Raw genomic sequence first — 16,910 nt, forward strand, 5'->3', positions numbered from 1 at the left:
TGGAAGTTTCTCCTGGATTTATCAGCAAGGACTAAGGATAAATTCTTCCTTTCAAGACTCATTTAAGACATAATTCTTAGAAAACATTGTTTTCCAAGTTTGGGGGAAGGAGCACTGTGATTGTATTGTGTAAAAATAGATCGCCACCAAAGCCAAAGGTTTTGTAATAGCAGTGAAAAACAATTAGCAAATTCAGTAATGGTGTCTTGGTGTTCACTTTTATTTTTGAGGTTAATTATTTGTTTAATTAAAATCTCTTGAATCAACCAGAGATGCTACTGCCTCAAATACTAAGTAGACATAATTATTTTTGGAAGCCTAAGAATAGTGATAACATTTTTGTGCATGGTTTTATTTTATTTTATTATTATTTTAAGTAGTTGTACAAAGAGGTTTTAATTCAACATGTCAATTTTTGAATAACATAAAACATCTTGCTATCTATCTTTTCAGATTTTGAAAACAATATCACATTGTATTTTAATTTGTCTAAGTATTTTATAATTTTTAATAATAATGTTACATCTTAATTTTTAAATGAATCAAGAAATTTATCCAGTATTGTATACCTACAAATTAGAGCTGTGATGTATATTCAAAATTCTGTATTCTTAAGAGACAGCTGTTAAGTTGTTGTTGAGGTATTGGATTGGAAAGGCAAGAAATTTGAGGCAGGTAGGATGTTGTCTATTGAAAATGTCTGGAAAGAGAATATGAGAGAAAGAATAAGAAAAGATACATGATAAAAATCATTGTAATAATTCAGTGCAGCATTTAATAATTCAGTGTAGAGAAACAAATAGTTAAAGTCGATCCTGAAGTCTAGTTGTTGTTGGTTTTAAATAGATGTTTCCTATAACAAGGAGCAAAAGTAAGAAAAAATGCAATAAAGTAAAAAATTCTGATTTGAATTAGAGATTGAGTTTATCAAACTAGAGTATTGTTGGCAATTCTGCTCTGGTCTAAAAATAAACAATCAGAATAAAAATGTGGACTTATTTTCTGATGACTTGGACATGGTCTTCGGGTATCCTCCCAAGTGCCTGCTGATTGTTTGGCTCTCTCACATTTGCTGTCATGTAATGAATTTTTTGTTTTCTTTTGGGCACTTTGGTAAGCAGAAGGATGCTCACAATATGATAAGTATTTATTGCCACTAAACACACAATTCTCTAACATAGACTTGATTAAATAGTCTTTCCTGCTTTCACATTTTATCAATATTGTATTTGTTTGGGGCTGCTAATCATTGAGAATTAGATCTAAACTTGCCATTCCTTGGGTTTCATTTTTCCAACTACTGAGCTCCAGATGATATTGGATTCTTTTCATAGCCAAGTTCGAGGTTGTACTGATATGGGATGTGTGGTAGATATAGAATGCTGATTGCTTTTCACTCTGATGTCCACTACAGAAACTGCCTCTTTGGGAGCCAGGACCTGTGAGGATGAACTTACAGAGCAGCAATTGAGAACAACCTCAGGTAATTCTTTCCCACTTAAAACCATCTCTTCTCCTAAATGAAATCATTTATATTATAAATATTCCTTAGAATTACTCTGATTAGATCTGATCATATATGTTATACAAATAATTGGGAAGCAAAAACAAATATATTTAATATTTCGAAGTACATATTCAGTGTATTCATACAAGTATGAGCCAGTACTAGGGCTTTTTGCTCAAGACAGGTGTTGTACCTCAATTTCCATATTTTTGCTGGTTCATTGGAGATAGATATTCTCAGATATCTTTATTCCCAGGCTGGCTTTGAACCAGGATCCTCAGATCTCAGCCACCAAGTAGCTAGGATTACAGATACGAATCAACCGCACCTGGTTAAGTGACTAATTAAAAATGATCAAAATAGAAAGGTTCATGTTTTTTGCCCTTCCCTCCTACACACACAAAGCTTTCCACATTATTACCATCCCACACCTATGTGATACATTGATTATAACTGATAAATATGCACTGATATAATAATTGGCCAAGGACCATCATTTACACCAAGATTTGCTCTTGGAACTGTACATTTTATTGGTTTGAATTAAAGACTAATGGCATGTATCTATCATTATAAATGATAAAGAGTAGTTTCTCTCTCTAACCATCCTATGTTTAGCCTGTTAATTTTTTTTCTCACCCCACCAATACATACATGAAATCCATATACATTTTATTGTCCATAATTTTGGCTTTTCAATGATGCCATATATTTGGATTCATACAATATTTAGTATCTTAAGATTATCTTTCTTCACCATAAATATGGTAAATTGCCCATACCTTCAATGTCTTAAGCTATTTTTAGTTGTGTTGTTCATTTTCTAAGAATTGAGTTCTCATAGTTTATACTTTAAGTAGTATTTCTTAATTCACTAGTTCCTGGCCATGGTTTGTTATTCTGTTGACAGCGTCTTTCATAAAGAAACATTTAATTTTAATGATACCATGCTTATTAATTCTTTAACGGTTTATACATTTGGCATAGTGTAAAAAGTTATGTCAAATTCCAATGTTTAAGACTTTTTCCTGTGTTAGGATCTAGGAGTTTAAAAGTTATGCTTTGACTTTCAGTCTGTTAATTCATTTTGACTTAATTTTTCTAAATAGTGCTATTAATAGGGTCAGATTCATTTTTGTGTACATGACTGTCTTCAGGCTCTTAAAAGAACAAGCAATTTCTGCTTTGTAAAGCCTCATATCTACATTTCTATACTATAATAATTCACTGTAACAATTCAGTAATTAATAGAATCATTGGATTTTTGTGTCACCTTGTCAGAATATTCACTGGTCTGTCTGTGTACTTTGCCTTTGTATGTGTTTGTGTGAAATCTGGTAGAAACACTTGAGCTGTACTACATCCAGATAATTTAAGATGAAACATACCCATTTTACTCAGTTATTTATGCTAAATAAGGATGGCCTCAGTTGCACATTCATGTAATTGGAATAAGACGATATATAGACAAAATGAAAACACAAGGTCAATTGAATCCATAATGGTATATTGAAATACCTTCAAAAATATTTTGAAAGTATACTATCTCTTTAATATGAAGTCAAAATTTCCCTCTTTAAAAATTCCAGCTTTGGGCTGGGAAGGTGGCTCAGTGGTAGAGTGCTTGCCTTGCATGCATGAGGCCCTGGATTCGATTCCTCAGCACCACATAAGTAGAAAAAAAATCCGGAAGTGGTGCTGTGGCTCAAGCAGTAGAGCGCTAGCCTTGAGCTAAAGGGCTGAGGATAGCACCCAGGCCCAGAGTTCAGGCCCCACGATCGGACCAAAAAAAAAAAAAAATTCCAGCTTCAAGCTGAAGTTTACTTTTACCTCTGCATGCTTCATGAAACTATTTTTGTGATTTTTATGTGCTACTTCCTTCTAGGAAAGATCATTGTAAAACAAAGTAGAATAAATTCAGAACCAGTTGCCAGTGGCTTACACATGTAACCCTAATTACTCAGGAGGCTGAGGTCTGAGGATTGCAGTTCAAAGCCAGCCAGAGCAGGAAAGTCCATGAGAATCTTATCTCCAATAAAACATACAAAAGCCAGAAATGGAGCTGAGACTTAAGTGGTAGAGTGTCAGCCTTGAACAAAAGAAGCTCATGGACAGTGTCCAGGCCATGAGTTCAAGCCCAGGACCAGTACACACAAAATTTACTCTTTCTTTCTCACCTCAAACCAATCAAAATGTTTTTGTTTAAAATGACTTTTGTATGTCTAATAGGAATGAGGGGCCAGTTATAAACAGTCCAGGGAAGGATATCCCCACAGAAGTGGGGGGGGGGGAATAGGTTACATTCCAAGAGAAAAAAGAAAGCTAACATGGAGAAAAAATAGTGAGTGAGGAGGACAGGATCAAAGCAAGATAGAATAACCAGATAGGCAAGGTCTCATCATTTTGGGCATCATAGGAATTGATGTGTTTTTTCCAAATGAAAGAATTAACCATGCCAAGCAGAAGAACGACTTGATTTTATTTGGTTTAACCGAATAAATAACATTAAAGCAAAGTAGGTCTTTCCTAGTTAAGGCACCATTTAAATAAAGACAGAAGAAATCAAACATAGCAGCAAGGAAATTGTTTAAAAAAATGAGGCAGGGATTAAGTACACATCAAATATTTTGGAAGGAGAAATAGTAGGACATGCTGTTTGGTAAAATGTATGTGTGCGAGGAAGAAAGAGAAGTCATAGATTGTTTTGTGGTCAATGGTGTTACTGTTAACTAAAATAGTGAACACGGGAGGAAAATGACATATGGTGTCATATGTAGAGATCAAAGAAATTAGTCTGACCTATTAAGTTTGACATGTCTTTTAGACATCCAAGTGGAAAGATTTAATTTAAAGCCATGATCATGTAAGAAATAGGATTCAATCTAGAGAATAGGATTCGATACCAATTTTGGGGACACCCCACTATTTACATGTTGTATAATGGAGGAAGCCCCAGCAAAGGGGAAAGAGGAAACTTTCAGAAAGACACAACGAAGCCGGGCGCTGGTGGCTCACGCCTGTAATCCTAGCCACTCAGAAGGCTGAGATCTGAGGATCACGTTTCAAAGCCAGCCCGGGCAGGAGAGACCGTGAGACTCCTATCTCCAATAAATCACCAGAAAACCGGAAGTGTCGCTGTAGCTCAAGTGGTAGAGCGCTAGCCTTGAGCTGAAGAGCTGAGGGACAGCGCCCAGGCCTAGAGTTCAAGCCCCACGACCAACAAAAAAGGAAAAAAAAAAAAAAAGAAAGACACAACGAAACTACAGCAGTCTGATTACAATAAAAATCCAAGACAGGAAGATTATCCAAGAAAAAGAAGTAGTAGCATCTGTTGAACAAAGGAAGAAAAACATGCAGTGAATATGAGACATGTGGGATTTCACATCATGGAGGATATAGGTGACTTTCAGAAGAACAATTGGTATAAGTAAAGACAGGAGGCACCTCTCGCTCTTTCTCACTTGTTCTTTTTTCCTTTACTTCAATAAGCTGAAAAATGACTTAGTGGAGAGAAAATGTTAAAAACAAAAAAAGAATCCACACCACCTAAATCAAAACAAACCTCTCTTAAATTTTATTAAAGGGGAATAAAGGGATAAGATAAAGTCTGAACTCTTCCCCAAAATTTTGCTTCTTAAACTTAATTCAGTGTTTCAACTAACTTGTCTTCCCTGTCTACCATAGTTCATTCAATTTTCCCAAGCCTTTGACCCAACAATTAATAAAATAATAACTTTTCAGAAAATGTTTATGCATTAGAGTAAATCAGCAACACAAAGATAATTTCCACATACAATGGTATTGTTTCCCATCAACGCACAGGAAAAAAGAAAGAAACATCCATATAAATCTTAAATGGAAGTTAATTAAAAAAAAAAACTTCTGGGAGAAGAAAACAGAACACTACTACTGCTACTATTATGAATACAATGACACTTTTCAAAAATCATGTTTACTAGCCTCTTTGCTGAGTTTCACAAATTATCTCATAGCAAATTTATAATTGTACATATAAGTATGTTCAAGTTTCAAATGTTGAAACTGATATTCCTCAAGCTGGATAGGAAAAAGTAGGGTTTATTCACTGAAGAAAAATGGTTATAGATAAGAAAAGAAAATGTAATAGAATGAACTTTAAGCAAGAAAGCATTGCAAACTATTTGGTATTTCCTCAACAGTGGTTACGAAATGTGACCTGCATCAGAAGCATACTTATCAGTTGGAACTTATAAGAGATGAAAATGCGCACACCTAACTAAATCAGAAAAGGTACAGGTGGGGCCCAGTAACCCTTGTTTCAGAATGTCTTCTGAGTGATTCTGATTCTCTAAAGCTTAAGAAATTGTTTTCAAATATTAGTTACCGGACAAGATGAGACTAGGGTGCAGATAAGGATCTGATATCACAGAAATGTTTTTATTATACACACACATACCAATGAGGTTGAGCCTTTTCTTTTTATGTGATTGAAGCCATCAAAAGATTTAAGTAGATTAGATGGAGAATAAATTTTTTTTAATTGTATTTTATTTTATTTGAGAACATACTGTACAGAGGGGCTACAATTACATGGGCAGGATAATGCATACATTTCTTACCAAGCATTGCAGCCTAGATGGAGAATAAATTTTGAGTGGTGTGGGACTGGACAAGGAAAAGATGGGTAACTCCAAGAGACAATTCTCACAAGCCAAGAGCATTGAATAGAGATGATCAATACATAAAACTGGAGATGTTTTAGTTACTGTCTGCTACTGCTTCTTTATATAATCACTCTGAAGGCTTGAAAAGTGCACAATATATTCTACTTACATAGATGCTAAATAAGTTCATATCATGGAAGAGAATAGGACAACAGTCACTAGGGGATGGGATAGGGGAAAGATGGAAAAATGGGTACCACAATGCAGGTAGAGAATAAGTCCTAGTGTTCTAAACATGGTAGGGTGGCTTTATACTTTATAAAAGAATTGGGAAAAAAAAGACTATGAGAGTCCCTAACACAAAGAAATTATAAATGCTTATGGACATAGAAATGCTATTTGTTCTGATTTGATCATTATACTTTACATATGCATAAATTACATAATTATACACGCATCAAGTGATCATACCATACCCTATAGGCAAGCACAATTATTACCTGTCAATTAAAAATATAGTATGTAATGGTTTCACAGAACATTCAGAAGAAGGGTTCACAACCTTAATTGTATATTGAAACAAGGAGCACAGTTAGCTGGTACTTACAATAGAGAGATGAACTGGATTTGCTTAGAAATTGTATATTATAACTTGTAAGATAAATTGGTAGTCTCTTTCCAATTACTTTTATTATTTAACTGAAAATATTCCAAGCTAATAATTCAAACACTTTTAGATATAGTTGATACGTGGGTGTATAGTAACTTACAACATTGCCATTTCAGGCATGTTAAAAATTCTGTGGGATGTTAATTGGACCATATTTCTGGGGTGTAAGAAGACAGCATTTTTCCTTCTTTCTATTATTGTGGGACATTTCAAAACAAAAATGTCATTTGTCTGAAAATTTGGAGTTTTCTCTTTTGGAAATTAATGCATATTTTAAGCTTAATTGCATACACGTTGTAAAAGTTAACCTACAAATAGGTAGTCTGTTTTCCGTATCCATGAGTCAAAAGGATCATTAAAAATGCATTTGCAAGCTGGGTGCCAGTGACTCATGTCTACACTCCTAGCTACTCAAGAGGCTGAGATATGAGCACAGTGGTTGAAGCCAGCCTGGACAAGAAAGCCCATGAGATTTTAATCTCCAATTAACCCTCCTCCACACACCTATCTCCCCCAAAAAGCCAGAAGAGGATCTGTGGCTCAAATAGTAGAGTACTAGCCTTGAGCAAAAAAAGCTCAGGGACAGAGCCCAGGCCCTGATATCATGCCCCAGGACTGGCACAAAAAAGATGCACATAGGAACCCTATGTCAGGGGCTCACACCTTCAAAGCCAAGAGGGATGGGTAAGACCTGAGGGACTCTCACCTCCAATTAATCAGCAAAAAGCTGGAAATGGAGATATGACTCAAGTGGTAGCACAAGCCCCAGTAGCAACACACACACACACACACACACACACACACACACACACACACACACACACACACACACACACACACACACATGCTCTAAATGAAAAATCTTGTAATATTTTTACTATTGCTGCAGGTAATATAGCAGAAAAGACATGCTGATGAAAATGAAAACTACCATAGCATCTTTATTTTGTAATTTATGTATTTTTAGATACAATTTATGTACTTCTCAGTTCTAAGATATTCCTTTAATATATTTAATGGGACTTGCTTTTTCCCTACAAACATTTTACATTTTATGGCATTTTATAACTGAGGAAAAGAAATGTGGTACTTGAAAATTAGAATACAGCCAATCATTTCCTTAACTTCAAATCCTAACCTCCAGCTTTCCAAGAAAAAGTGGTTTCTGAGCATTAGTATTCTTTACTCAACAGACTATTTATATAATGAATGTCCAAATTATTTCTGAAACTCTCTTTGAGAATGAAAGTGACCTTTTATCTAACTTATATGAAATTTTATGGTGTGTAGAAGTTAGCTTGTGATTATTTTTTGCATGATTAAAAATTTGCAAAGTTCTTATGGCTCCAAAGAGCCTACCTGTAATAAACAGCTTTTGGCTTTAAACCACAAAACAGGTCTGAATTGCTTGAGCATTAGAGCTAATTGCCTGCCTACTTCAAAGGAGAAACCGAAAAAAGAGGAGGAGGGGGTGAGTTCCAGAAGCCATGACATTGGAGGCAAATCCACCACTAACTGTTATGAGTTGTGGCTTGGAGGAACCCAGCAAAGTTATGGCCTCAGAACTGCTGTTTGCGATTAGGTTGATGGGGAGAGTCTATCCCACAATCTCTCCCTGCTGGGGACACAGAGTCTTTGTTCACATTCAGATTTCTCAAACTGTTGCCAGGGTCAAGCTGAGGTCAGGCACCACAGTGATGTATAGGAGAATATGTCTGGGAATTTCTCTCACACTTAAAACACATACCAGAAAATGAAGAAGAAGACCTTGCACAATCTTTCGGATGAGAACGAGATTAGACTGTACCTTTTCTTTTAGGGTCTTCATAATTTTCTTTTTCTTCTCCTGACACATAATGTTTTATTAATGTGAGTTGTGATAGCCCTTACAATTTTATGTCCCTTCCAGATAAGGATGCTCAGTAGCCACTATGACACTTCATTTTCCAGCCCTGGGGGAAAAGGTCCAGTAAATCTACTCTAAGAGATCTTGCTTTCCTTCCCCAGAATGAGTCAAAAAGTAATTGCCATGGGCCTGACACTGGATATTGCCCCACGTGTGTGCACTGGGCAGGGACATATCCTAATCTAGTCATGATCACAGCCTTCCAGACTCCCAAACCTGTGTCAGCCACTATACCCACCAGCTGGGCCCAGGGTTGGGAAGAGAAAGCCTGTGTTTGAACAGTAATTGTCACTGATGGGTGAATGCAGGCTACACTCAGAAGCTTTTTTTCTTTCTGCCTTCTTAATGTAAAATTTCCATGTGTGTTTTACCAAACAGGAAACATTCCTGAAACCCACAGATGACTGACTACTTAAACAAGGGTCCCCTCTCTGCTTTTGTGCAAAAGGGAAAAAAAACTGGAATAAAATGATTTGTAGGTTGTCTTGGAGTATGCTCAGTTGAACCAAACTCTCACTTTGAATGTATTGAGGTCCTTGTTTTCCCTGTAGCTTTCTGGAGTTTCCTATGGGACTGAGAACTATCTCCTCTGTTGTTTTCCTGATCACAGAGGGCGATGCATGGCTGGCAAGTGAGACTTTAAAGAGATTTTTTTTGTGCTCAGCTGCTATATATGACAGTGGATATTTCATTCTGCTGTCAGAATGTTATTAATAAAACATGGGGTGTGGAGAGGGCCACGATTTCCCCTTTCAATCACTTTAGCATTTGCAATGAAAATTTTATTCAGTGTGTAATTTTCAGTTAATGCTTGACACTTAAAATATCCATAGCAGCATTTTGTATGGTTATTGAAGGGTTAATTGTATCATGTTCTCTGCATAAAAGCTCTGCTTATCAAAAGCAAATAGAAGAGTGTATGCAAATGGGGTCTCAATGACCTTTTGCCTTTCCAGGGTTAATTTATATGGTCATTAAAGATTTTATGAAATTGAGAAGCCTGGTGCTTCAAATCCCATTTTACCTTCCTCTCCTAATTTATGTAATTCCTACCTGAACTGGGGAATTTGATTTTTATGTGTGTGTGTGTGTGTGTGTGTGTGTGTGTGTGTGTGTGTGAGAGAGAGAGAGAGAGAGAGAGAGAGAGAGAGAGAGAGAGAGAGAGAGAGAGAGAGAGAGAGAGAGAGAGTGTGTGTGTGCTGCAATGAAAACAGCATGCTGGGCTGTGGGGAGTTGCAAGTCTGGTTATCTGGCATTACTCAGATTGCTAAAAATTCATTAAAATGTGACATCAGCACACTGAGAGACAAATGATCGCAGGATGAAAGAGAACAGTGGGCCTTTCACGGATTAGTGCTGCACAGCCCCAGCATAGAGGCTAACTGCATAAACAGATTAATCCACCAGCAGTGGCATAGCTAAGATTTACAGAATAATTAAATAGGTTTGAGTTACTATGAGGATTTCCATGTAATCTAGCTGGTGTGAACCCGTGAATGAGGTGTGGCGTGATGCAGTTGTAGAAATATACCTTGTTATGTCCTAGGCTGTGGATAGCTTCCCCTAAGTTAAAAAAAATACTTCAGTGTAGCTGAAGTTTTTAAATCTTCCTCTAGCACAAATTTAAAGAACTTGTCTAAGATGTAGGGGTCTAAAGGCAGGAGAAACACCTGTCTTTTATTTAACTCCTTGTTATTTATACAATTTCTCAGGAATGTTTTCTAAGAACATGGTTTGTTCTAACACTCACTCAAGTCCACAGAAGAGGGTCCATGTTATAGTTTCAATGGTGCAACTCTTTGGAAAAACAATACAAAGAAGCTGGAACATGTTTTTTTGGTTTATTTTGTTTTCCTTCTTAGTGAGGAGTGAGGGTTAGGTTAAAAGGACAGAGTAGACAAATGGTAAGAAAATGGATGGGCAAATGCAGTCATAATATTCAACATATATATGTGAAAATGGATTAAAGTAAATTGAAGGGATGGGTGGGCATAGAAGAGATAGGAGAGAATGATGGAAGAGATGACATCAACTAAGATGCATTGTACTTACAAATTGACATGTTGAATAGAAACTCCCTTTTACAACTACTGAAGAATCATAATAACTAAAAACAACAAAAGAAATTACAGAATTGCCTTTGAGCCAATATTGTCTTCTTTTCCCTCTTAATCTATACTAAAAGTTAATTTATTTGGTAATAATTTCACATAGATTCATGTTCTCATAGATGCAGATGAAATTGCTTTCGCTACAAATTTGCCTCAGTAAGGTAGTAGCATGTACTGGTATAAACTTTTGCATAAATGAACACATGTATCTGCAGACCATTTGTAATTAGGTTTTATGTAGACAGACAGTTTATGTGAATGTACATTTGGGGACATTTTCCATTCTACTGACTGGCCTGCTTCTCCTAACAGAAGAACAAAGTGAGGAGACAGAAGGAGCTAGCAAGCCCATGGCAGTGGCTGAGGATGAGGAGAAAGACCCAAATGAAAAAGACAATAGTGAAGGCAAGAACTCCAGTAAAGACTCTGGTAAGATACTAGACTCTTTGACCTTTCTTTTTCCTGTTGCTATCCTTTCCTTGCAATCATCCTCTCCTTTACTCTCTCCCACAAAAAGCTTATTAAAAGCTTTTATTCATTTTCAACTGTCTGAGCATTCCTACTACTATTCATTCCATGTACATTTTGCATGTGATTTCTATCAGTAGCCTCCCATTGACCTATTTTTAATCATAACCATCTGACAGAATAGATGTGGATAAGTTGAAGAATATTACAGGACGACCAGTGAGATTATTTTTTAATCAAATCAGTTTGTGTGCTTGTAATTTTTTAAGCGCCTTTCATTAATCTTAGCTATACTTGTGATTCCTCTGATGGCATATTAATTTTTCATAAGCACAGGATTAGATATCACTTGAATTTTGTCATTCAATCATATATACCTCTTTCCCAGACTATATAACCCTAAAAAATGCTATTTTTTCCCTCCTTTTCATTTTCAATTTACACTAAGGAATTTGCCCTTTTTAAGGGCATCTATTTGAGGCATTTCAAACAAAATCCAGCAAAAAAGTTTACAGATGATTCAGCCTAAGAAAGAGGAAATATCATTGAAAAGGGATTAGGTGCTGGGTAATTTTGATCTTCAAGAATAGACAAATCCCAGTAATGAAAGCTACTGTCTTTGAAAACAAACCTTAGTGTCATGACATTTACTTGTGCACAAACAAACCCTAGGCCAGCATCTGGTCTGGATACCTAAGGCTTTTTCTGTGTTTGATTTGGCAAATATATGGCTACATCCATGCTTTGTATGTATGAGATGGAAATCTATGGTCGCAATGAATATTACATTGGCTACTTTTGCTGCACGCTATACCTAGTTTTATTATGTTGGACTCATTGGAGCAGAAGAAATGCTGAAACGGGTTCAAGCCTATTAGTTTCAGGTAGTCATTTATCTTTTCCTTGCATTCCAGTGACAGCCACACGTAAAGAAGCTTGTATTCACTATGAAGATATTGGGTTGTGCAAAATATATTAGTTTGCTCCATACAAGTTTATTTGAATTATCCCCTATTTGTAATTCAGTCTTGGCATATCTGAGTTTTTAATTTCCTTCAAAATTTATCTAAGGAGGTTCCATGCTCTTTTCCCACACTGTTCAAGCTAAATTTCATATAGGAATCCAGTGAGAAAAGCACCATTGTATTTGCTTCTAGGTTATAGTGTCTAACATATGATTCTAATTTGACTTAAACAAAGAGGGTCTAAGTTTAGTTTGGAGCCTAAAGCTAAATCTCCAAAGTGATGCTGTAGCAGTGTATTAGTAGGCTTGTTTCTGGGATGACAGACTTGGAATTGGAAGTACCTAGTGATCAATTATTGTCAAAGATAGTGCAATACCATCTAAACCTCACTTAAATAGGGCTGCAAATAGCAAGGTATTCAGCCTGTGCACTCTATGATGAACCTCATCAAGACTAAGATGTTGATTAGTTCAAGTTGGGTAGGATTTGGCCTGACATCAGATATATATTTCACGACACACTACAACATTACCCTCTTCTTCAGAAGAAGAATGTGTAAAACACATCACAGTGGCGTCCATAAAAGTCCATATAATATTTAGATACAGATCATTATGCTTGGTGATAGCTAATAGTGTCTTGTAAAGTATGGAATCTTGGATCTTTTGAAGAACAATCTTTTCTTACCAGTGAAGATGGAGTCTTGCTTGAAACATATCCCAGATGCAGGGGCTCTGGCTCCACCAGTGCAGTTTAGTGCTCTGAATAAGTAATGAGCTCAATAGCTCCCTAATGACCTGATGAGTTATTGTCCTTCCTTCGTGCCTAATTGTACCATACTGACAGGACTTATGTCTATGAGAGGAAAGACCATTGCGTAATGGTGGTTATTTAAATCAAATTTCATCCCCATAAAATGCCTCCCCAGGTATAGGGTAAAAATGAGCTCTAATCAAGGACTGTCTAAAAGCCAATGCTGAGATGTAACTATTTAGCCTTGAAAACTCTCAGCCTTTCAAACAGTTCTGGTTATTGAAAATGGACATGAACTTTTAACAAAGTTTTCTCCTAAAGTCTGCCTTGATAGAGTAAAAATTATTACATGGGTTTTTCCCTTGTAAATATGTCTATTTTTTAGATAACCACATACCACACACATACACCCACACAAGATATATATATATATATATATATATATTCTTATATAAGTTCTAATTGTCACAGGTGTTTGCCAACGTATAAAGCAAGCATGACAATATATATTTTTTATTTTTCTTATTTCAGATATAATTGTCAAAATATTTGCAAACTTACAAAGTAATCACTAATGTAATCACTATCTCCATGTTGGATGAGAAAACAGTTTGATCTCACTTTTTTTTAGACATGAAGGAATCAGCACAGTGTTAGGAAGAGCACAGAATCTCTGTGTACTGTTGTGCTGCACTGCTGATACTAGTTTGTAGGACCAGAGCATTCAAAATGAGACTTAGCAATATGCAAGTTATAATTGTTGAATATTCATTCATAATAAAAAAGCCTCCTAATGCTTCATTTATATTGTCATTTAAATCTAGTGCCACTTTAGATTAATTATAATCCAAATTATAGCTCAGTGCAGTGCAAGAATTAATATAGTTTATCCAGATTAATACATTTGCATTGAAAATGTAATATGTCTCTGCTGTGGCTAAGGGGACCACTTTTTTAATAAGGGAGTAAACATGAGGAAAGATGGAAATTAACCTTCATTATTTCAATTAAAATTATCTTTTCATTCTAGTCTCGTTAGAAAGAATACTGTACTGGTAATTATAATTTAGAAGTATTTAGAATTAAATAACCTGTTATATTCAAGCTTTATAGTATTCAAATTTTATCAATTATATTGATTCATAGATAATAACTCAGTATTTTGTTTTATTGTGTTTTAAAGGTTTGCTTTAACATGTGTGTTATTGGATTTTCCTCACTTGTTATGAGTATAAACCATTTTACAACCTTCTGTATTTTACGGATTGAGAGTTATTAAGTAGGCGGCATCTGAAATGCAATGAATTCTGTCATTTTTATATTAGCAATCTCATGCAAGTTAAATAATCCTATAGCTGAGGGATAATCATTGGCTTATCTATTTGGCAGTACTTATTTGTAATTAGACTTTATTTTGCAGTTAAAATTCATTAAAATTGTATTGTTCTTTGATAATATGGTGGTGTCCTTAATGATACAAAATAAATTAGGATCCTATTTCCTTCTTTTTTTGACTTATGGTAACAGACCTCATTTCAGATGAAGTTGCAGATAGAAAATATGAATAATCACAATACTTAATCAAAACCTTCCTAAAATTAGTTGACCTTTCTTTAAGTAGGGACATTTCCAAGATTAGAAAATCCAGTCAAAGGAGTTGGTTTCCTATAATTTAGTAAGGTTTAATGATATTAAACTTGAGACAGCACCCCTTTTGTATAAAAGAGATGCAAACATAAAACTGCAGTGTCTTTAAAAATAATGTTGGTGACCCCCTCATCCGCAGGTGTCTATGTTGGTCACACAATTCTACATCTCAGTATTTTTTTAATCAGTGGTTCACTTTTCCCTGGTGCCTAATCCTAATTTGTAACTTTGTAACTTCTCGATTTAAAATGAAAGGGTCTTTGGGAATCTCCCCATTTATGTGACTATCATTGTTTAACTAACTAAGTCAGTTAGTAAGAAACATTGAACCTGACACATTAGGTCAGTGTTTATACTATAGTCAAAAGCCATTGCAGTGTAGTGGCTGTAAAACTTTACACTTACTTTCTTTGTTCAATATCAAAATCACTACTATATTTTGATTTAAAATGATATGCATTAAAAATAAGTCAACATGTATTATTACCATGCATGAAACAACAAACACACACTAGTGTATAGGCTTAGGAACACATTTTAAATGTTGAATCCAGTGTTGTTTTTTATCCTTTATAGTATTAGAAGAAGATACGCATTATTATGGTTTTTTTTTTCTCTTTGTATGACCATACTGTGGTTTGAACTTAGAGGACCTCATAATCGTTCTGCTTACTTGTCTGGCTGAAGCTCTACCACTTGTGCCACATTATTAGTCTGGATTTTTGTTATTTCTTTGAAGGCCAAGTCTCATGGGCTTTACTACAGGCTGACCTCAAACCATGATTCTCCCAACCTCAACCTTCTGAGTAGCTAAGAATGCAGGCATAAGCTACCTGGGCCTAGCAAATCATATGTGTTTACAGAAAGAGGATCATGGGTTAACATTTACTAGTTGCAAGTTTCTGGAAAGCTTATTTTATTTTGAAGACCCCAAAGCACCTTCAAATAACACATCATTAAAATTATTTTTCAACTTGTATGTGACAATCTTTGATGGAATAGAGAACTGAATCAACTTATTTGGTGTCTTCCAGTTGTACCATGAACATAAATGTGGTAAGAGAATAGAACATGGTATTAATCTCTTTAGGGGACATATTACTACTCATTAATGAGAAATTTTTTGAAAAACTATTTATCTGTCTGTCTATCTATCTATCTATTTATCTATCTATCTATCTATCTATCTATCTACCTATCCTATTTAGTGCTGATCCTGAATACAGGGCATGGGCACTGTCTCTGAGTTATTTTGCTCAAGGCTAGAGCTCTACCACTTAAGCCACCATTCCACTTTCAGCTTTTTGGGGGGTTAATTGGAGTCTGTGAGAACTGACTTTCCTGTCTGGGCTGGCTTTGAATTGAGATCCTCAGATATCAGCAACTTGAGTCACTAGGATTACAGGTGTAAGTCACTGGCACCCAGCAATGAGAGCTTTCCAAGAAAAATATAACAAAGAAGGCAACTGATGGACTGATTTAATAAAAATAATTTTGTACAACTTGACCTTACATATTACATAGTAAAATTTATTTGCAAATATTGAATACTAAATTGCTTACCTAAATGTTTTTGAGATTTTTTTAAAGCTGTAATATAAAGTACATATTGTAATTTTGACAAAGTAAAATGAATTTTAATTTTGAGTTTATTTTTGAGATAAGCATTCCTTCTTTGAGCACATTTTTGGAAAACAAATACTTTTTTAATTAGTATAATTAAACTTGCAAGTTTATTTCAAATTTAAATTTATTAAATACTTTTTTAATTAGTATAATTAAACTTGCAAGTTTATTTCAAATTTAAATTTATTAAATACAATTGTAATTTATTTTTTGGTTACTTGTAAATTTTACATTTTAGGGCATATGGGAAGACAATATGTATAAATTCTAACAAAATCTAGTGTTTATAAATTGAGAAATTAATATTGTGGTAATCTGTTTAGCATTAAGTTTTAATTCTGTATCCTCTAGGAAAATAAAATCATTGCTATTATGTCATTTCATTTTAAAAATTTAGTTTCATTAGGATCACTTTCTTTAAAATTTCTTTCTGAATTTAAAATTACTGAACTCATTTCTATGAAATAAAATATTCACCCCTATCCAGGGCAGGAATAAAATAGATTTCTTCTTGTTCATTTTCATTTTGTTTCCATAACATCCTTGACCTTATTTTTAAATTAAAACTGGGTTATTTTGCAATAAGGTACAATTTGCTCATTTATACAAACCGT

The 16,910-nt window shown here is 34.9% G+C and overlaps 1 protein-coding gene across 2 annotated transcripts in view; it reads left to right on the plus strand.

Annotated features, from left to right (window-relative positions):
* The window catches only part of Zfhx4 (zinc finger homeobox 4), a 193,657-nt gene that overhangs the window by 159,425 nt on the left and 17,322 nt on the right, over nt 1–16,910 (plus strand). For both annotated transcript variants that reach the window (XM_069990945.1, XM_069990946.1), the window contains exons 5-6: nt 1,415–1,483; nt 11,150–11,266. In XM_069990945.1, coding sequence (XP_069847046.1) covers nt 1,415–1,483; nt 11,150–11,266 — 186 coding nt within the window. The remainder of the gene's footprint in view (nt 1–1,414; nt 1,484–11,149; nt 11,267–16,910) is intronic.

Source organism: Dipodomys merriami, unplaced genomic scaffold (assembly GCF_024711535.1).
Source record: "Dipodomys merriami isolate MVZ:Mamm:240054 unplaced genomic scaffold, mDipMer1.0.p SCAF_4, whole genome shotgun sequence".
Taxonomy (NCBI): domain Eukaryota; kingdom Metazoa; phylum Chordata; class Mammalia; order Rodentia; family Heteromyidae; genus Dipodomys; species Dipodomys merriami.